Source organism: Psammomys obesus, unplaced genomic scaffold (genome assembly GCF_907164565.1).
Source record: "Psammomys obesus unplaced genomic scaffold, mPsaObe1.curated_primary_1811, whole genome shotgun sequence".
In the NCBI taxonomy this organism is placed as follows: Eukaryota; Metazoa; Chordata; class Mammalia; order Rodentia; family Muridae; genus Psammomys; species Psammomys obesus.
This window is the reverse complement of record NW_026595981.1, coordinates 24413667-24435925: the sequence shown is the minus strand read 5'-3', so window position 1 is coordinate 24435925 and position 22259 is coordinate 24413667. Positions and strand designations below refer to the sequence as shown.

The 22259-nt window shown below is 48.9% G+C and overlaps 1 protein-coding gene across 1 annotated transcript; it reads left to right on the top strand.

Moving 5' to 3' along the window:
* Window positions 1-588: 588 nt before the first annotated feature.
* On the top strand, window positions 589-21860 carry Rab5c (RAB5C, member RAS oncogene family). Its single transcript, XM_055619980.1, has 6 exons — window positions 589-704; window positions 17052-17302; window positions 18540-18691; window positions 18957-19079; window positions 20185-20278; window positions 20709-21860. Exons 2-6 carry the CDS (start codon window positions 17137-17139, stop codon window positions 20822-20824), a joined length of 651 nt encoding a protein of 216 aa, XP_055475955.1. The 5' UTR covers window positions 589-704; window positions 17052-17136; the 3' UTR covers window positions 20825-21860.
* Window positions 21861-22259: the final 399 nt, after the last annotated feature.

Below are 22259 nucleotides of genomic sequence, written 5' to 3'. Positions count from 1 at the left end.
GAACCATTTCGCCAGCCCCCAGAGGGCCCTTTCTACAGAGCTTCCATTGCTTTTTTTTTTTTGAGCTAGAGTCTTACTATATAACCGCCCTAGCTGTTACTCACAGAGATCTGCCAGCCTCTGCCTCCCGAGTGAGCCGCCACGCCCGGCTCCAGTGCTTTTCCTATAACAGAATGTCCTCAACAATCAGCCTCCTGGACCGGCCTTGGCCGCAAAATGTGGACAGGGGGCTTCGCTAAGTTGCCGAGTGCAGTCGACTGGTCTAGGCGACCTCAAGAGCATCATATTTTTTCCCTCTTGAAAGGCTCGGCTACATGCCTTTCCTCCCGGCACCTGGAACCGGCGGGGACGCGATAAGCTCGCCGGGACCGGCTCCGCCCCGCCAGTAGCTGGTTCCACCCTAAACCAAGTGCCAGGCAGCCCCCGGCGCCTCCCCGATTGAGAACTACAAGTCCCACCACCCCTCGCGCTCATTTTCCCTCCTTTCCCGCGTTGATTGTAGGTAGGATCGGAGTGCCTCCCATTGGTCTGTCCTTTCTGTCAGTCACCTGGGAGTCTAGAGAGGCGGGGCAGAGCTGAAGATCCGGATCCGGAGCGGCTGAAAGGCGGAAGTGGAGGCCGGAGCCTGGGACACCGCCGGGGGGGGAGAGGAGCCCAGTCTGTGGGAGCCCCGGCCCAAGTAACGCTGCTGCCCCGGAGCTGCGGTGAGTGTGCCTATCCCAGGGCCAGTGTCTCGTATGCGTGGAAGCTTCCCTGGGGTACTCTTTCCTCCTGCTCAACCTTAGCTTAGGGGGATACTGACCCCTCCCCCGACCCGTAGCCCCCTCTCAGGGGCTCCCCAGGGCGTCGGGCCAAAGGGGGAGCTCCTCTTTCCTTCGCTTACCTGTCCTTTGGGAGCCTTTGGGAGTCCTTTAAGGCTCTCCTCTGGCCTGTCCAGTCCAGTTATGGGAGAGAAGGACCCCAAGTTCCTCTCCCCACCCCCTCAGCTTTCAGAATCAAAGAGTCTTTGCCAGGTGTGAAGGAACCTGTCTCTCTCCTCTTTTAGGGGTGGCGGGGAGTGCTGTCTCTCCTGATTTTCCTTTCCTGTGTCCAACCTCCCCCCCAAAATCCCCACCCGCAAACAAGAATAACAACACCAAAAAAAATAAAATAAAATAAAAATAGTTGTTCCCTGCAGCCCTGAAAGAATTTTTGTCTCGGTTTCCATTAGGCTGTGCGGGAATAGGGGGTGTCTGGATGAAAATGTTCTACACGCTGTGTTTGCGCTCTCACAGTTCCTTACTTCCTCTCGAGCCTATCAGGACCTCAGCAGAGTTTGAATTCTGGGTCACTTAGAAGGAATCCGCGGTCCTCTCCTTGTGTTATTCATTATGCCCCCAGCCCTTAAGTTCTCTCAGTGTGTGTCCATCTTCCTGCCTCTAAAGAATTTAGCTGAGCTTTGCTCAATCCTAGCGACAGATCACAGATCAGGGAGGATCTGCCCATTCATTATCTTCTTTCTCCCCTCCTCCTTCCCCCTGCTTCAGGCTCAGCCCTGTCCTTCCAGAGCATGTGAGCGGTTTCCTTAGAGGGAGTAGAAGAGACTGTGAGGATTGTGGAACTGAGGGATCGTCTCTTTTCCACCCCCAGTCACACAACACTCTACACCTGAGCAACAGGTCCACTGCTCTGCAGTCTCCTCTTAGACATACTACAGAGCAGTTAGTCCCGAGCCCAGTGGCAGCTCTAATTCTTGTAGGTAAAGGCATTGCTTATATGTGCCAGAAGGTGCCGGTCCCCCAACCATATTGACACAGGATCCTTGTGTTTTCCTTGGGACTTAAGTGTGTGAAATGGCTGCTGTCCCTGACCAAGCTGGAAGGTTCTTTTGTTATGTGACCAAAGTACAGGTCAGAGACTACCTTCCTGAGGAGTAGCCTGATTTCTGAGGCCACAACTGACCCTTGCTGCCTGCAGTGGAACAAGAGAGGAAAAGCCATTTAGTCCTTGGGTATTCCTGACCAACTTAAGACACTGCTTATTACACAAAAGCTAAAAATGTTGCTTTGAGATCTTTCCAACATACTTCTGTACAGTTGCCAGTGTCCAGTCAGTACAGTATTTTAAGCTAACTGTGGTGTATTTACTTCGCTTCTTATTGAACAACTCAAACCCCTTCCTTATTTAGGATCAACAGCTAGATGAGTCAGTCTCTCTCTCTGTCTGTCTCGGCTCATTGGAGAGTGCCTCAGCCAGCCTCCTTTCTCTGAGCTGTTCAGCATTAGCCTCTGCTGGGGAGACCCAGTGAAGTCAGTCTGCTCACAGGGATTGGTTTCTGCTAGACTTACCTTCCAAGGAGTGGCTTGTGCTTCCTGGGGTCCTGGCTGAGGCAGGTGAATCTTCTGATGGGCATATCTGCCATTTGTCTGAACATTGTCTCCTGGCTCTGAAACACGCTTTTGTGGAGAAACTCTCAGTGGAGCAGGAGGCACTAGAGTCCTGCACAGTTCCACAGCCGCTTTTGGCTTTCAGAAATTGTAAAGGCCCAGCAGAGAGAAGCCTGTGCCTGCGCTGCTGGGAGAGGGAGGGCGCTGATGAGAGGAAGTCCCTCCTCTCTAAGGCTGCGCTTCAACCTCCCCTCTTGCTTCTCACACCTAGTTGGCCTTTCCGAATGTTCACTCTAGGAGGAGTATTAAGAGCACGTGTTTATAAAACACAAGGCCCCAGTGTTCTTCCCATACCTATTTCTCACAAGTGTCCTGGAGACAGTGGCATTTGGAGATGATTCTTACCTAATCACAGTTAGAAGTGGTCAGACCTGGCGTTTGGAGCTTGGGTTCAAATGTAATCCAAAAGCAGGGCCCCCTCCTGGTCTGCTGTGCTTGCTAAATGAATGAACATGCAAGGAGAGTGAACAGGGCCATGAGTTCAGACTTTTAGCCTTCCTCCTCTCCAGCACTTCTTTTTTGCTTCCCTCTTTCCCAACATTCTGTCCTCCTTTACCCTCTTCTTTGCTGTGGAAGTCATGACAGTCCCGAGCCTGTACTTTTAGGGGCCTGAGAGTCTGCTAACGTCTGTGTGCCATTAATTTCTCCAGAAGACAGGATGGCTAGAAAATGAAAGTAAAAGTGACAAACGGGAGGGTCCCACAGGGCAGGCTTGAAGGGTTGTACTTTCTGATTCCCCTTTGATACTATCTGCTGATTTTGAGACAGAGTCTCACTGTTGCGTCCTAGCTGGCCTGGAACTGCCTTTGTGGACCAAGCTGGCCTTGAACTCATGGAGGCCCACTTGTCTCTGCCTCCCAAGCACTAAGATTAAAGATGTCCACTGCTGTGCCCAGCTTCAAACTCACAAATTCAAACTGAGCACCACCAACAAGCATTCCTTAAAAAGAACTTGCATGTACTCATTTATTTTCTGTCCGTTTATGTGGACACACACATGCCACAGCACACATATAGAAGAGAGAGGACAATTTGTGGGAGTTAACTTCTCTACTTCTACCAGGTGGGTCCTAGGCTCGAACTCAGGTCTTCAGACTTGGTGGCAAGCACCTTTACTTGCTGAGTCATCTCACCAGCCCAGAAAGAACCTTTTTAATGGGCTGAGGCTATAGCTCAGTTGGTGAGTACTTGCTTAACATGCCTGAGACCCATCTCTGCATTGTCTAAACTGGGAGGGTAGGCACATCTATGATTCTAGCACTTGGGAGATGGAGGGAGATGGAAGCAGGAGGATCAGAGTTCAAAGTCATCCTTGTCTACTACATAACATGTTGGAGGCCAGCCTGTGGGCTACATGAGACTGACTCTCTTGGTGACTGTCGCTCAGCAGTTGGAAGGGCATTGCAGATAGAAGGCTTATTAGAGGCTTGAGGCTTAAAGTTAGAGAGTTGACTTCCCGTCCTCAGTCCCTTGCTTACCAGTTGGGTGACTTGGGCTCACCAAACCTGTCTCTTCCATAAAATGGGAATACTAGATCTCTTGCAAAGGTAAAGGAGCCAGTCCAGTGCCAAGGCCAGATCAGACCTTCACAAAGTGGCCTCTGGTGGGCAGATGAGGTTTTGATGATGTAATGTAATTCATCTCTAGAATTCTGATTCAGTTTTAGTGTTAAGTATCTGCTGTGACCACTGGTGTTTAGATGGTGTCACATGCTCCCTCATTTTAGAGTTACTGAGCAGAACTGATACAGGCTGTAGTTCTTTGTAAAGAGTTCCGGGCATGGCAGCTCAAGGCTTTAATGATAGCACTTGGGAGGCAGAGACAGGAGGATCTCTTGAGTTCAAGGCCAGCCTGGGCCGTAGTGAGACCCTGGCTGAATGAAAAGTGAACAGAAGAAACTACTAAGGCAGTCACCATGATTGTCCCATTTGTTTGCTTTTGTTTGCTTGTTTTTCCAGGCAGGGCTTCTCACTGTAGCCCTGGCTGTCCTGAAACTCACTCTGTAGACCAGGCTGGCCTCGAGCTCACAGAGCTCCTCCTGCCTCTGCCTCCAAGTGCTAGGATTAAAGGCTGATGCCACACTTGACTAGCATGCATCTTCTTAAGCTTTGCTGCCTTGTAGTGGGCACTGGTCTGAACTCTGAGCCTACTCCTTTCATTTTTAACACTCTGGAAGGAGGCCTGTGTCACTGTGAGTGGCCGAGCAGGAGTCTGCACATCCCATCATGCAGTACAGGCTCTCTCTAGGCTAAGTGTATACCATTCCCATTGCCTAGAATGCTCATGTCCACCTCACCTGCCTGGAAGTGGCTTCCCCCTATTTCCTTTTGAGACTTGACTTGCAAGTCACTTTCTTTGTGAAGCTTCCCTTTAACCTGAGGCAGTACCAGCTCCTCTTTACATGAGCTTGCTTCTCAGTGCTGGCTCCCTGATCTTTCTATCTCAGATACGTGAACACCCCAGGCCACAGACCTGGTCACATTGTAGGCCCCTCATTGCAGCTGCTAAAAAAAAAAAGCATACAGACATGGAACTCTGCCCTGAAGTACCTACCTACCTGTTTTCTTAACACACCGTTTCTTAGACTTATAGCTTGGCTAGTTAAAGCTGGGATCTGAACTGAGCCCCAGCTCATTCCAAGCTTGAACCCTATCTTCAGCTGCTCAGACAGGTAGCAGAGCAAACAGTTGAGTAGAATAGTTGCTACTGGGCAGATACTGCAGATCAGGTAGGGTACAAACCAATTCCCATAGAGTAGAGCTTTCCAAATCTCCATTTCCTGTGAAGGCTTTAGTAGGAGAAGTGGGTGTGGCTCTGACTGGCTAGAGTGCCCCCCCCCCCACCTGCTTGTGCAGAGTGAGTAAATATCCTGGATAGCAGGACAGAATAGTCTGCACTTTCTGCAGTTGTGAGTGATGAGGCAATACCCACCCAGGCAGCAGCGATCATTGAAGTGCATTTTACTCTGGTCACTGGGTGTAATTTTGCATATCTGCAGAGTGACATTGGTCCTAAGCTCTAGCAGTTCCGGGGTTATAGCTCAGTAGTAGAGTGCTTGCCTTGCATTTTCAAGGCTCTGGTTCTATTCCTTCACACCAAAAGAAAACAAAAAGCAGTGGTGAGGGCAGCCCTCCTTCCCATCAGCATCCTACTGCTGTAGCCTTTAAACTCCCTGCTCCTGTCTAGCTGTTGGGTGCGCTTTCTCTTACCTGCAGTTTGTCTTACTTCCACCATCCCCTCTAAGGGGTTTAACCTGCTCCTTCTCACATTAAACTCATCTTCAAAAGCCTGGGTTGATAATACTAGCAGGCCTCAACTCTCTTCTTATCTCAGGATGAGCCACTCCCAGTCCCCTCCTTTGCCTCCTGATTTTTCTCTGAACTTTTCAGAATATTCTTAGAGAAATTATGAGGATAGTACAGAGTTTGAAAGAGCATGAAAGTTCGTGCCCCATCCATAATTCTGTGGACCACACCTGAATGTCCTGTTTCTGCTGCACGCACTTGTGATATCTCCCCAGTCTGCTGTGGGTGGGTAGCTTCAGACTGCACTTGTTTTCAGTGACCTTGACGTTCTTGAGGTCAGCAGCCAGCTATTTTATGGGATGCTGACATTTTTTTCTCCTGAGTAGAGTGGGGTTAGGAGTGGTAAGAGTTAGGGAGGGAGACTCAAATAGGAAGTGCCATTTTGTTCCGCTTTATGAAGACGCACATAATCAGTGTGATTTACCACTGCCACTGTCAGCCTGACCACAGGCTCGGGTAGTGCTTGTGAGGTCTCTCCACCATAAAGCCATCCCCTGCTTCATTTGTTCTTAGCAGAATGTCATATGTAGTCCACGCTGAAGAGTGGCAGCCCCCTTTGGAGGGTGGAGTAGCTACATGACTTAGGAAGGCCCTTTATGCAAGCTATCTGATTATTCTCTCATTTATTTAATTATTCATCTGTCGCTATTGGCTCACAGGTACTTAACTTTTACACTTTAGTTTGTGATGTGTTTCTTCCTCACATTGTCTTTAACCATAGGCTACCTTTGACCTACCCCTGTCACTGTAAGATTTTTCTAATTTTGTTTTTGGAGCATTTCCTTACTTTTTGGCACAAGATGCTCTTTGTGTATTTCCTGCCTGGGCCCTGGAATCTGCTGCCTTTCCAACGCCTGTTTAGCAAACATTTTCTCTCCAGTGCCCTGATCTGGAGTTCAGGTTGTCCCTTTTGGTGGTAGTCGGTGCTCTCCACAGCTGGGTGAGGTAGCAGAGTAGCACATGGTGAGAATCCCCTCCAGCTCTAGTACCTGGTTCTTGCAGTAGGTTGCTGCCCTCTGTTCAGCAGTTCATAGTCCCCATCTGCCCGATGCTGCACCTGAGCTAACAATGATCACATTTGGTTTTACTCTGGAGTTTACTTTCGGGTTGTGGAGAGGCACTGGATGTAATCATTCTCTGGTTGGGGTATTGAGTTTTCTAGCCTAACCCTCCTGGACTCTGGGCTGAAAGTCCACGTGAAATCTCAGGTGGTCTAGTCACACCTCTTTTGCTGCCATTCATAAACAGACCTCTCATTTGGGAAGACTTGTATTGTAGCCTTTGTGGCTCTAGGCAGGCTCAAAGCAGACTATCACTTTAAGCTGTGATCCTGAATCATTGACTAGCTTAAATCCTCCTGTTGCGCAGTCACCCTCTGAAATATGTAACTTGAGCCCTGAGCCAGCCCTTTGCCTCTATTCATAGGTCTGTGTATGTACCCTTCAGGTAGCTCTGTCAGAAGCATTCCAGGCTTGAGGAGGCTGTGGGTGGCCTGCCTCACCCTGGCTGCTCTCCTAGTCATCACATTGCTCTCCGAGCTGTTCAGACTCTGTGGCCACGAAGGATGCCAATTTGCAAACCTCTAGCATTTGCAGCCTGATTTTTAAAAGGAACTCCACTCTGGTTTTGTCATCAGCTGCCCTGTTCTTGCCCCCTCCCTCCTGCAGCTGAATCACTTCTTCCCTTTCCTGAGAGAGGCTTTGAAATGGAAGCAAGGTCTTCAAGATGCTTCGTATCACAGGACCTTTAATGTTTATTTATTTACTTGCTTATTATTTAACTTAATGAAGCTGAGTCAGGATTTGTTAAAAGTATTTTCAAATAGACTTTAAGCATGAGGACTAAAACACACCCCAGAGTGTGTGAGCTTCTTGAAGAAGAGTCGCCCTTTTTCGTTGTTTTTGAAGGGGTTGTGATTGGTCTTGGTGGGGGAAGATTTATAGGATGGTGATGGTTTGTATAGTCAATGGCATCGTGATTATCACCAGAGAATTCAAAGTTGGACTGTTGACGATGCATCATGAGTCTTCTAGGAAAGCAGCCCGTGTTCCGGTAATCTAGAGAAAGGCTTCCTCTTTCAAATGGAGGGCATCGGAGGATGTTGTCCAGGGAAGCTAGGGTGAAAGGTATCTGGGCATGGAGTGGGGGGTGGGAGTTGAGGCTCTACTTGCTTCATGGGGGGGGGGGGGGCCCTTCCAGGTGGGACTTGCCCTGGCCTACTGGAGTTGCTGGGACTCACTCTCTTATGCATCATCCTTCCAGCAGCCCTGGATGAGGTGCTAGTCTTTCCCTCTCATAGGCTCAGGGATATGTTCAGGGTCACAGCAAAGGCTAACCTAAGTGATGACCACAGGACTTGCCATTTGTCTGACTTAACCCCACTGTGAGAGACCTGAGGGACTCCTTTCAAGGGAAGTTAGGCTTTCCCTCAGCTGCCCTGGAGTGCTCCTGGAGTGGGGTCCAAGTCATCTGGAATATGGCTGTGGGTGTGAGCTCTCAGCTGTCCACATCTATTTGTCAGACTTAGCCAGCCTGACCTGTATCACATATTCACCGTATTTATGACCCCTTACCCTGCACTAGGCTCAAGCTTAAAATATAGGAAAACTATAGTACAGCCTTTTAGAGTTCTATATCATGGTCCCTTTTATCTGTGACAGGGCCTTGGGTTTTCTTGCCTTCTCCTCCTCAAACATTCAAGCTCCCAGGTTCTCTAGCCTCTTGTCATCTGCAGTAGTCTCTGTAGAATGTGGGGTTGTGGAAGCAGAAATGTGGTTAATTTATTGAAACTTGTTTGGACCTCTTTATTGTCTGATTGGATCCCTTCTTCAGCTGACACCATTATGTATTCTGTTTAGCAAAAATTAAGAAAGAAAAGTTTGTCTGAAATACTTTTCTCTGGTTTCCAAGAGCCATTGTCCCCCAGATCGCACCACGAGAACTTTGACCTTGTTCTTGTTAGCTAGGCAGCTTATGACTACAGTGTGCATGTGGTGTCTGGGCAGGAGGAATTTGGCTCACTCAGTCTGATACCCCCTGCCCTCCCCTTAGATACCACCTCTGCTTGCTGCTTGGGAGCTGAGGGTGAACAAAGAAGGTAGTGATTTAAGCTTGTTTTCTTCTGTTGGTTGGTTGTGAAGACAGGAATGGTTTGTGAGAAGTGTCCATTGGTGTGAGTGCCTTACAGCACAGGTGCTGCTGATCCTGACTTGAGCAGTGGTTCTTGGAGTCCTGCTGGGTCGGAGCAGCAGAAGTAGCAGCTGTCCTGGCTCACACTCCTGGCCCCTGTGGAGCCCTTCCTGAGACAGACAGGGAGACAAGCCCTGCTTTGATAAGATTCCAGTGAGTAACAGCCTAAGTAAGTGTATAACTACACAAACCAGACACAGGAAACCAGCATGGTGGTACACACCTGTGAACCCAGTTCTTGGGAGGTCGAGGCAGGAGGATTCCAAGCTCCAGGTCAGCGAAACTCTATCTCTAAAAAGAAAATATACAAAAACAAACAAAAATCTCAACTCCCCCAAACCAATTTAGAATTAAGATCCAGAGTAATAAGGTAGTGGGCCAATAGGAACCTCACATCCATCTTACCTGCCATCCAGAAAGCCTGTGCTCCATGCTGCAGGTTGAGCTACGAGTTGGCTGTCTTAACATCCTGCCTAGCACAGGATGGTAAGCCATCCTCGCCGTTCCTGCGCTGAACGTGTGTATAGGTTTATGCTGCAGAAAGGGCCACATTTCGAGTTGAACTTTGTCGTGGGGCTGGCCCAATTTCATTCAGGGATGTTGAATCACTAGACAGGATGACCCTTGCCAGGTTCAGCTCCAGGCAGCCAGCCTGTGTGTTGGCTCACAGGACCAGTGACTGAGACTCTTCTAGTTCCCCATCAGTCATGGAGTCCTCCTTGGCCTTTACATACTGTTGTAGGTGGTTATTAATATTTACTAGTGGTTTATCTTCTGGTAAAGCTTGCTGTTAATCTTAAACAGCAGTATAACCAAATCATCACACAGAGACTGGGTTTTTAGTTAACCTAGAACACAATGCTGGGCAATATTTACTCCCTCCTAAACCTCCAAGCCCTCAGTTTCCTAACATTTAGATTTCCCACATTATACTTGCTTTTTGTGAAATCTTAGGTCTGGTTCATGCTCCACGTCCTCCAAGCTCTCTCCTCCAGCTCTGCTCTCCTTGCTCTCCTCTCACCCCTTCTCCCACTCTTTCCTGCTCTCTAGTTCCTCCCCTCTTTCCTGTCCTCTGGCTCCTCCCATTGCACAACATTGTATCTAGTTGCTTTATTTTGTCCTGTTTACACAAGAGTTGAGACAGGATGCTTATAATGAGTATCACAATGCAATATCTGGATTGAAACCAGAGAGTTGGGGGTGGGGAAATCATCATTTGAATTAACAAGGGTAATGCCTGTACATTTTAAAAGAACATTATACTAACAACATACATTGCGCCTTTTCCTCCCTGTGGGTGCAGGAAGACGAGGGAACTTCACTGGAGGTTTCTTTCTTTGCCTGAAAGTTAGCTCTGACCGTGTTTCCCTGTGGCCTTGAGGAACCCATCTGTGGTAGAGAGCTGAGAAAGTAGCTTGACAGTCAGGGAGGGATTTCTTTTCTATATTTTTAATCGTGTGTGTGTGTGTGTGTGTGTGCCACTCACATGTATACATGTGGCTCATAATGGCTCATTAGCCATTCGAAGGAGTTGGCTTTCTTCTATTCTGTGGGTTCTGGGGACTGAATTCAGATTGTCAGGCTTGGTGACAAGAACCTTTACCCACTGAGCCATCTTGCCAGTTCTCAGGGAAGTTCTTACTCTTCTTTCTAGGACAGGACTCTGGAAGCTGGGGGTCTGTCTCTCAAGAGATGGCTACAGTCTAACTTGTCTTGGCATCTGTCCTCACTCCTACCCAGCACATGAGGGAAAAGGATTCGGGAGCTCACCATGCTCTTTCCTGGCTGACTCTTGGCAGAATGTTCAGCTTGGCTACCCAGTGGTGTTTCCAGAACCTCTTTTCAGGAGTTGCCAGAGTTGGGGCTCTGAGCTGGCACTTTTAGGGTCTCCATGAGGTTTCACTGTGCATTGAGCTCAGGCAAGTGACATAGGTGGCCTGGGGCAAGTAGGGGGTTCTGTCTGTCCCAGTGGCAGGGAGTCCAGCTGACTCTTAAGTACATCTCTAGGGTGCTCGCGTGGTTAGAGTTATCTGCTGTCGTTGGTAAAGGAAGCTTCTTCATTTCCTACATCTTCTCCCCTAAGTCACCTGCTTAATGGCTTTCCATTAAAGTCCTTCTCAGAGCCCCACCTGGGCGGCAAAGTGCCTGGCTCTGGGCTGAGCTTTTCGCTCTGCTGATGAGACATGGCCCCAAACACTGCAGTACCAGAGTCCTGCCACCCTATCCAGTTCCCCTCTCCCGACCCCCAGACTTTTGTCCTTCCTGCAGATAGCCTGGGCTGGTGGGACTATCGAGTATCATACTACCGTCACCTCTTCCTCCTCATCAGAAAGTGCTGGCTTCCTGCTTTGAGGAATACTTAAAGTTTCACAAGTCTCTAGCCATAGTTAAGTCTACGCAGTATTAGTGTTCTGAATCTTTTCACTATGTAACCCTGAAACTTGCAATGTAGATGAGGCTGGACTCAAATTTACAGAAATCCACATACTTCTGCCTTCCAAGTGCTAGGATTAAAGGTGTATGCTCACCATATTTCTAAGCTTTAGCGTTTCATTGTATTATGGAAATTCTACACCATAAGTATTTTGTTTTTTAACCTGTAATTTTTTTTTTAAGATTTATTATTTATACAGTGTTCTGCCTACATGCCAGAAGAGGGCACCAGATCTCAGTATAGATAGTTGTGAGCCACCATCTTGTTGCTGGGAATTGAATTCAAGACCTTTGGAAGAGCAGCCAGTGCTTTTAACCTCTGAGCCATCTCTCCAGCCCGGACATTTCATTTTATGTTTATTTTATTGTTGTAGTGCTGGTGACAGAACCCAAGGCCTTGTGCATGGCAGGCAAGCACTCTACCACTGAGCTATGGCCCCAATTAACTTGTAACTTTCAGATACAAAGTTTATGTACTTAGTTAATTTTAGGAATCTAAAGTAAACAACTAGCTAAAATTTTAACTAATTTTAAAGTGTTTCTTTGCTAAAAGCCATTATTTTTTTTGAAGCATTTTATGGGGTATCAAGATGGCTCAACAAGTAGGAGCACTTGTTACCAAGTCTGATGGCCTGAATTCAGTTCCCAGAACCCACACAGTGGAAGGAGAGAAATTCCATTCTGGAAGTTGTTCTCCGACCTCTACATACATTCAGTGACATATGCACGCGCACACACACATCCATTATAAGTATAAACTACACATTAAAAACCATCTCCTGCCAGGTGGTGGTGGCACACACCATTAATCCCAGCACTCAGGAGGCAGAGACAGTCATGTCTTTGTGAGTTCGAAGCTAGTCTGGTCTACAGATCAAGTTCCAGGACAGTCAGGAAAAAAAGAAAAGAAAACCAACTCCTTGTTATCCTTAGTAGATGTGACTATGTTTATAATCTTGGTTTTTCTTTCGTGGGAGCCTTTCCTAAGTCTTGGGTTTGAGCTCCACCGTCACCCTGCTGTGTGTCCCTAGGCAGGTCCCCACACCTTACCTCTGTAATTGACGTAGTTAGGATTAAGGCTATATGGCCCTTTAAGCTCTGGTGACCAAAGATTCAAGAGTTATTTAAGTAGCTAGCCTATCATTTAATTAGCATGCAACTTGGAACCTTACCTTCCTTTTACTTCTGTGTTGGATATCGAGTGTTTATTTAACCTTTACAGCAACCCAATGCAATTAGCATTAAATAATACATTTTGTAGATAAGGAACTAAAGCAGAGAATGACCACTTGTATGACTTGGCCAAGGTCATAGAGCTAACCAGCTGACCGATGCTGGAGCCAGTTCCCCTCTCTGAGCACTGACCTGATCATGCTGAGGTTGGGGGAGGGGACAGGGGATTCCAGACAGCTGCCATTGCCTCTGGCTCTGCAGCCTGGAGGTCCTGCCAGACTGTCCTGGGCTCCAGTGTGCCATAGCAGTGGTTTCCCTGGGTGGATGCACTGTGCTCTTAAGACCTTGGGTCAGTCACCACCTCAGCACCCAGAGGCCATCCTTGGCTTTGTTTGGCTTTATATATATATATATATCTGTCCCCTTAGCCTTTATCTGTTTATCTCTTGGGCTCAGGCCACTGCATCCTTCTCTTAAACCAACAAGTTTCAGCAGGCAACTGTGTCTTCTCAAGCTCAACCAAACTCAGCTCTTGCTTTTTCTCCCAGAGTAAAGGATAGCTGAAGTCTCTGGCTAGACCACCTCCCTGGAGCTCTGGGCAGGGCCACTTGGTTGTCAGTCCCGTTCCCACCCCCTCACCCAGCAGCTAACCTTAAGTGACTGCATCTCCACCCTGTGGCCCACAGTCTGGTTTCTCTAATCTGCTCCCTATTCAGGCTGTGCTCACTTGCAGCTAGAGGAAGTCTCTAAAACAAACAGGAAGCACCAGAGACACCCACCAGCTGGAATTGCTAGACCTTTTACCAGGAGGGACAGCAGTATGAAGCCGGTGTATGGATTAGAGAAGCCCGAACATTTCTCACAGGGACTGAGGAGGGACAATGTTTGCCACAGCTCTTGGTGTCTGAGGGCTTCCATTTAGTAAAGTGAGGCTCCCACCCTGGCTTGATGGTCTATGCACAGTGTAGATCTGTGTACCTTCCCTTATCAGCTGTAGTTCTGGTGTTTAGTCAGCTACTTCTTCTGTTTGTTTATTGGAGACGGGGTCTCACTATGTAGTCCTAGCTGGCCTCTGACTCACGGTCTCCTCCTGCCTCTGCCGCACAGTGCTGGGAAGAAAGACATGCTCCACTGTTCCCCACTGGGGAATTTATAAAGCCTCAAGTTCTGGACGCTACTCTAAAGATTCTGATGAGAAAAGTGGCCACGGACCTGCAGCCCCCAAGTAATGGGAGGAACAGCAGCTTGATCTCCCTTTTTCTTGTCCACTCTTGGCCTGGGCATAGAGCTGGCATGTCCAGGGTCCTGGGACTTCTGCCCTTTCATGTGTGCTATGGGAAAAGACATACTGAATAGGGTGCCTTTAAGTCCTCTGTTCTTGGTGGTCTGTGAATGAACCAGGGTTCTTATTTGGAGGGTTGGGAAGTGGGCCTTGGGAGTCTTTTGCTATGGGCCTGTAGCTCTACTGTTGCCAGACCCCAAGGAAAAAGATTGTTGCCTCGTCCAGTCTCCAACAGGCAACTTTGATACTCTTAAGGAGGATTTGATTTTTCATTCTAGACAGCTTAGACTTATTCTGTTACTTGCTCTAAAATATGGAATATCTTTGCTATTATTTCAGGAAGAATTACGCACACGTATATCAACACATACATACATACACCACACACACACACACACACACCCCACATATACACATACCACACACACACCAAAAGGCAAGACAGCTCAGTACATGAAATAATTTATTTTTACCACATGCCAACAGTATAAGAGTATAAGTTATGTTTTTGGTTTTTGTGGTTTTTTTTTTTTTGTTTGTTTGTTTGTTTGTTTTCAGTCTTAGGAGGAGAAGGTGTAAGCCTTCCTGGGAACTGGGGTGTGACCTTCACCTGTTTCAGACATGGTCTTATCTCTGCATTACTTCATGACAGAAATTGTCTTGCTTAGTATTTTATTGGCTGAAAGGGCCAGACACTTCTGCTCATGTGATTCCTTCTTGGGGCCAGGAAAACCACAAGGCAGCAGACCGTAAAAAGTGCAGTGAGCACCTGCTCAGGTGTTTCTGGAGGCGGAACCACTGATCAGGAAGGACATATCAGCAGGCAGTTTAGGCCAGCTGAGTAGAACTTGTCTCTGTGGACTAGGGAAGCCAGGGCCTGCTTACCTGTCTCTGTGGAAAAGATGTTGCACCCTGGGCCGACATAGGCATTAACCCTGTGCACCCAGCACTCATTGTCCTGGTTTGACTTAGCTCAGTTGGCTTGTATAAACTAACCCAGAAGTGGGAGGAGACAGTCTGCACTCATGCCACCTAGTCTGTGCTTCTTTGCTTCATGCTAGCTGCTGTATCCCTGGTTGGGTTTCAATGGTACCTCCAGATAGCTGGCTGGCTCTGTTCTGAGCCTGGATGAGCACTCTAACCAGCCACACTGATGGCTTCCACATACAGACAGGTTGAGAATTGCTAGGTGAGAATTCATTTTCTCCCTTTCTGGCTTTAAAAATAATAATAATTGCATTCTGTCTGGGCAGATTTGTTAGGGATGAGACTTGGCTCCCTCTCAGCTTGTAGGTGAGGGTATGCCCATGCCAGTGGTTGTCTCTCCTCCACACCTGCTTTGTTATGTTGCAGCTAGACTCTTGCTTGTCTCTTCCCTTGTCCCATGCCCTTATTCTTCTTTTGTGCTGAATTTTTTTGCCCTATGTCATGTGCACTCAGGGTAATCACCAACCTGTAATTCCATTGTATATCAGGGTCACTTTTGCCAGAACCAGATCTTGCTGAGCCTGCAAAACTGCTGCAGCCACCTAAAACCAAACACCAAGGGTGGGTGTGGCCCTCATTGTTCTACCCCGGCTGGGAGAATAGCCTGATAACAAACAAGCTTGTTTGTAGGAACCCAGGTTGTATCCTGGCTCTGTCACTTGTATACTAGGTGCCCTGGAGCAGGGCACTTAATGCTATCAAGTTATGTCTGTAAAAATAGAAGGTTATGTTGAAGCTCAAAAGAGATAGTCGTGCAACCTCTCCATGAATGCTAGCTGTCTTTCAGAATGGTTTCCTGAGGTAAGCACTCTGAGTTCCTAGAACACACATGGGCATTTTGAGGAAGCCCTCCTGATGAAACCGCACAGGCCTTGTCTTCGCTGTCTAGGGTGAATGAGAAAGCATCTTACCTATGGCATCTCTAGATGCCATTTCTGGTTAGTAATCAAATTGAACACACACACCCCCTTCCTTCCTTGTACTTTTGGGGAAGAGGTAGCCCCCATTTCAACGCTTTTTTTCCTTTGGTTCTGCCCAGAAAGGAAACCATTGTTCCTGGTTAGTGAATCATTCTTCCTGAGGCTCACTTTTTAAATGAGTTGCTGGGAGATCCTGGATGTGGAGAAGGATTTGAGGCTGAACAAAGCAGGCCCTTTGCTTCTTGTGGGACACACAGCACTGGCTTCCCACAGGAGCTCTGTTCATCACACTACTGCCCTTGACTGTAGGGGATACACTCCTCCTGATCAGGGGCAGCTCAGCTCTCTCCTGTGCATGTTCTGCTACCCTCCTGTACAGGTTGGAAACTTCTAAAAAGTTTGAGCCTCTGAAGCTGAGTGGTAAATTCTGGGCTGGAACACCAGCTGCTAGGGGTGTAGGTCTCAGTGTCTCATGTTTGCCTCCATCCCTGCCCTCCCCCTTAAGCTTTCTTTGTGTCACCCACTGCCTCTGCCAGTAGAGAATGGAAGCGAGGTCTCTATTTAAAAGGGAGAGTTGGCAGCAGAAACTGGGAGCAGAGCTCGAGCTTCAGAGCATGTTTGTTTTTCTGTGTGGTTTGTTTTTTAATGTGTGTGAGACTCTTGCCTGTCCAAAATGAGAAGATTGGGGAAGGAGACTGAGGATGTGCAAGGGAACATTGCTCTGATTCTGGAACACATAGTTCAGCATCAGAAAGCCAAGAAAGGCATTTCATTCCTCTGTGTGGTACAAGCCTGGTCATTCTGATAACAGCTCGCACTGGCTAGGCCTTGGTCTCTGAGTGCCCATAAGCACCTTATCTGAGGAGCTGGCTGCCAGGACTTTGCTGTGCCTTCACCCACCTCCCCACACACTCCACTCCTGTGGAGAGCAGGCTGTGGGCCTAGCATAAGACCACAAGCTTATTGTTTGTTGACCTAAATCCTAGTGTCTTCTTGGGCCCTTTTTATTGGGGTGGGGAGGGAGGAGTCCAAAGAACCTGTTGACTCATGCAATTCTCTCCTGGATTTTGTTAAGTGAATGTATGCATTTGAGAGAGGGAAGTCCTAGTGCTTGCTCAGGATCTATGAACCTAAAATTGGAGAGCCGCTTTGCTCTTCACCACTCTGCAAGTTGCAGATGCAGGAGAGGTGTCTGTAGTTCAGTCTTGTGAAGACTTATGCTCAATCCTGCAGGGAGGGTTGGGAATTCAAGGGCAAGAACAATCACCCATGTCATCAGGGAGGGTACCTCTGACAGTCTCATTCTAACCCCCTACTTCTGATTTCTCCCCTGCAGTTGGAGGCCTCCCTCCCCATCAAGTGCCTCTTTGCATAGCACCGCCCGGCCCCACCTCACTGGTACTACTGCAGAGCATCGTGCCATGGCGGGTCGGGGAGGTGCAGCACGACCCAATGGACCAGCTGCTGGCAACAAGATCTGTCAGTTTAAGCTGGTCCTCTTGGGGGAGTCTGCAGTGGGCAAATCCAGCCTAGTCCTTCGCTTTGTCAAGGGACAGTTCCACGAGTACCAGGAGAGCACAATTGGAGGTGAGTAGCCCAGGAGTGTTGGGAAGGCCTAAGGAGCCCGGAGGAGAGGGACCACTGTTGTGCAGAGACTAAATCTGTCTGGCCCCAGAGCACCTTTTGATCAGTGGGCCCTGAAATTGAGTCTAGCCCTCAGTCTTCATGCTTCATTCCCAAAAGCAAGAGTTCTAAAAATCATCTAGGGATTGAAAACTGGCTTCCTCCTCTGTTCCAGCCTCTTTATTATTTGTGTGGCTGTGACAACCCCTTCCACTGATGTGGCATCACGGAGGGCTAGCTGTAGTTTGGGGGGGGGGTGTCTTTTCTTTTTTACTTTCTCTCCTGCAGGGTAGTGTGTGTGTCCTGTCTTCTCTGGGGCTCAGAAGGTGCCACTGACTCCCTGTTGGTCAGCATTTAGGATGTGATTAAGACTCTGAACTCAGCCTCTCGCATCTGTAGTCAATGTGAACCTCGAGAGGCCAGGGCCACCCTTGGACTTGAGTCATCCTTCTCGCTCTCTTGGTTGGTAGGAGTTTCTAGGCAGCTGGAAACAGAATTGGCCATGTCAGCAGTCTTTTAGCTGCCTCCTCAGCACTGTCAGGAGCTCTAGAGGGGGAAGTGAGGTGGCGCCCAGGCTCCTCAGTGGGCTGGGAGGTGGGGGTGGGACGACAAGGAAAAGAGCTTCCCACAGAGCTGTCATAATCCTCTGCTAGGTCCAGTGTGTGGGGAAACCCTACCTGTCTGTCCCAGCTCCAGGGATTCTCCTTCAAAGCATGTTTGCCTCAGTGCCCTGTGTTCCCATCTCAGGTAGTGTCTGTATTCAAACCACAGGCTGGCCATTCAGGAATGATTCTGGGTCACAGTGGGGATGGTGGCTAGTTGGAGCGCCTGGAGGTGGCAGGGGTGGTTGGGAAGCCAGCCACCCAGCCTGGCAGTTTGACAATATATATTTCCCAGTGAGAATGCCTTCCCGAAACTGAAGGTCACAGTCACCCCTGAGCTGAAGTGCATTTGTGAAAGGCAGCAGAAGGAAGGCTAGGGGGAATTGAGGGCTCGGCATCAGGGTTCCCCCAGGCCTCCCTTCTCTGGCCCTTGCTGTGCTTTGCAGGGTACCTCAAGTGCAGGCCCTTCCCAGACAACACACGAGTGCAGGCCCCACCTGCCCTGCCTGGACAGGCTTCTACATGCCAGAACCAAACAGAATAAGTCAGGGTGCTTTCCAGTTCTTTCTTGCCTAATGACACCACCTTTTCTCTTACAGCGGCTTTCCTCACACAGACTGTCTGCTTAGACGATACAACGGTCAAGTTTGAGATCTGGGACACAGCTGGACAGGAACGATATCACAGCCTGGCCCCAATGTACTATCGGGGTGCCCAAGCAGCCATTGTGGTCTATGACATCACCAACACAGTAAAGATTTCCCTTCTTTTCTCCTTGCCCTTCGTGTCTGTAAATCCCCAAGAATTGGGTTACAAAAACCTCATTTCAGACCTCTGTGCCTTCTGTTCCCGAGTGGGATATGGGCAAATTTTCTGTTGGTTGGGGGCTCTCACATGAAAATCCTCAGGGTTGATGTCTCAGATGCCTTATGGCTGTGCCAGTTTGTGCTTGCTAGTGAGTGGCCCTGGGTAGAATGTCTCATCTTCCCTTTGACGCTTTGATCGTCTCTCCTCAGGATACATTTGCACGGGCTAAGAATTGGGTGAAGGAGTTACAAAGGCAGGCCAGCCCCAACATCGTGATTGCACTCGCAGGTAACAAGGCAGACCTGGCCAGCAAGAGAGCCGTGGAGTTCCAGGTGAGGAGATGACAGAAGCTGGGGAAGGGTGAACCGGCTCTGAGGAAGGCCTCCCTAGACTGCTTGGGCCGTGTAAAGTGGCAGGTGGTGGCAGCTCTCCTCTGCTGCCCGCTCATGACTCAAGCACAGGTCACAAACTTCGTGGTACTCTTTGTGTTGTTGGGGGGGGAGTGGATAGGTGACACTCTGCACGTTTGCCTTATAAACCAAATGGACTGAAACAGTACTTCTCTAGGCAATGCAAGCATGGAGTAAAATTTAAACAGTCCAAGAAGGTGTAAAGAATGAGTTTAGTCTCTTTAGTCTGAGAAACCCAGCCTCTCTTATCCAGAATTCCCAGGTTTTTTTCTTTCTAAAAATGTACATGTTTAGCCTGGCAGTGGTGATGCACACTTTTAATCCCAGCACTTGGAGGCAGAGGCAGGTGAGTCTGTGAGTTCGAGGCCAGTGTGGTAAACAAAAAGTACACTTTATGAATCCTTTTCTTTACAAAGTGGATGGGAGCATGCTGTGTACCACATGTACTGTATGTTACAGTGTCATATGTTTGTGGAGTAGGAGGGGAGAATCTCATATGACATGTAGCCCAGGCCGCTGGCCTTGACCTCGGAACTCCATGCTTCTACCTCCCAAGTGCTGGGATCACAGTGGTGAGAACCTCTCCACACCCTGCAGTTCATGTTTGGCACCTCCTCACTGGTGGCCTCCTAAGCTATTTGTAACGCTGAGGGCTAGGAACAGTGCTGCAGGCAGCACCCACATTCTTCGGCTTTTGTCTGGACGTGCGAATGTATGTGCATCTTTGCAGAAGGGTCTCTTGCCTAGTGATGCTGAAGAGAAGTAGGCAGAGAGGGCCTAGGGAAGCCACTGAATAAGAATCTGGCAATATTTGTGAACTGAGAGCTGTACCTCGTGAGTGTGGGCCAGGTGGTGTTGGTGTTTTGGGGAAACCCAGAACAGGGAAGCCCCAAGCCTGAAGCCCTGCATTTGCCTAGTCTCTGTTTTATAAGGACAGAGACCAAGGAAGATTTTATCCTGTGCCCTAGCCCCTGCCATCCACCAACATTCCTCTCCCACCCTCTTCTTCCTCACATGCCTGACTCAGGAAGCACAAGCCTACGCAGATGACAACAGTTTGCTGTTCATGGAGACATCCGCGAAGACGGCAATGAACGTGAATGAGATTTTCATGGCAATAGGTAAACTGCCCTTCCCCTGTCTTTCCCCTGGGCAGAGAAGAACCGTGTATGCTGGTTTTAGTGGGATTGTGAGGCGCCTCCCTGAACAGAATTTCCACCATTTTAAATGGATAAAATTGTTGTCTAGCTGACTCGGATGCAGAAGTTTATAACATCTGGGCCAGAGTCTCCATGTTACACTCTGCCCATATCAGAGCCTTCCATGGCCATCCCTTCCCCATAGGACCTCGGGAGTCGTTCTGCCTAGGTTCAAATCCTGGCAATGCTGCTGTCACTCTGGTTTGGGGCAAATTATTAACCTCTCTGCTTCAGTTTCCAGAGACACACAGTGCACCTGGCACACAAACCCTCCAGTACTCTGGTTGTCACTCATTAGGGGAGCGTGTTAGTTAGGGTGGGCCCACAGTGTTTCCCCTTCTCTCTCAAACAGCTAAGAAGCTTCCCAAGAATGAGCCCCAGAATGCAGCTGGTGCTCCAGGGCGGAACAGAGGTGTGGATCTGCAGGAGAGCAACCCAGCCAGCCGAAGCCAGTGCTGCAGCAACTGAGCCCCCCTTACCTGCCAGTGCCCCCACTCCTCCACCAGAACGACCCGACTGGAATCCACTCTAACCAATCGCACTTAACGACTCGGGCCACCACTGGGGGCAGGGGAAGGGTCCATCATGAATCCTCCGCATAACTTTGATCCTAGGCTGGAGGGAGTTATTCCACCTGCACCTTTCTGTACAAATACTAATTCAATTTTAAGTCTTAAGTCACTTTTTTAATATATATGATCTTCTGCTCTTCCCAGTTCCCTCTCTTCTGCTCTCCCACTTGCCCTTTGCTGTTAGTAGCCATGCTCCTGTACCCCTCATTGTGGGAACAGGGGTTGGAACAGTTGCCCTTTCTTTCCTTCTTGCTGGAGAGCAGACTCAGCAAGAATGCCCACATCTTACCTTGTTGGGAGAGCTCTTGGCCTGGGGCAGTGAGCAGGCCCTGGGCTGGGGAAGGGACAGGCAGCTCTTCCCTCGGCTAGCTGTCATCAGGCTGCAGCCCCCTCCCCACCTAACTCCCAGCTGGGAGAGAAACCGCAGCATTACTGAAGCATCATTTGTGACAGCCACACACCCTATGGCCCAGGGCCCCTCCACCCTCGGTCACCCTGACCTCTGGCTCTGAGCCCTGTTCTGACCAAATCACGATGATGAGTATTTGGGGTGGGTGGGTAAGGGGGGAGTGGGAGGGGATGGAACCAACTTTTTCTGTATTTTGTATTGTATGTTTTCTTCAACATGTAACCAATCAGTATCTTGTCAATATAGTCAGCCGATCGATCGACTCCACACTTGTCTTCCTCGTCTTTCTCCAGCGGTTTATCAGACCATGCATATCCTCTCTATTTCTCCTGAAGTTAATTTAAAATGAATCATCCAATCTGATTAAATGGCTCTGTCCCCTGTGTGTGAGAGGATGCTGGTGGTCATGGTAACCAAAAGAAAGAGGCCCTGCTGTTGGCAGCTCTGGTGTAGGAGGACAGTGCTCAACCTGGAGCTGACAGCTGGCTCCCCTCGGCTTACATTAAAGGCTGTGCACCCTGTATTTGAGGATTGTTGGTGTGTTTGAAATGACCTGAGGGTTTTCTTGGTAGGACTGCGTTAGGACTCTGAGACTCATCTTATTGCCTCTCCCTGATGAGGAACACAGAGGATCAGTCGCAAGGCCAGTGCTGCAGCCCATCACTACAATACCCCCGTGCCAGGTTCAGCATTGTCCATCCAGGTTCAAGACCACCTACCGACTATGAACATGGGCCGCACCTAGGTTATCCCAGCCTTTCCTGCTCCCTGCTGGAGTTGTTGGTGTTGGCTATGTCCACAAGCCCCTCCAATTTATCTCAGAGCCCCTAGTTATTGGTGTACTGCCACCTTGAGATGCCTCCCCTGGCCACTCCCCTCCCTCCATCCCCAGGAAAAAACCGCCAGCGGACTCTCAATGCTG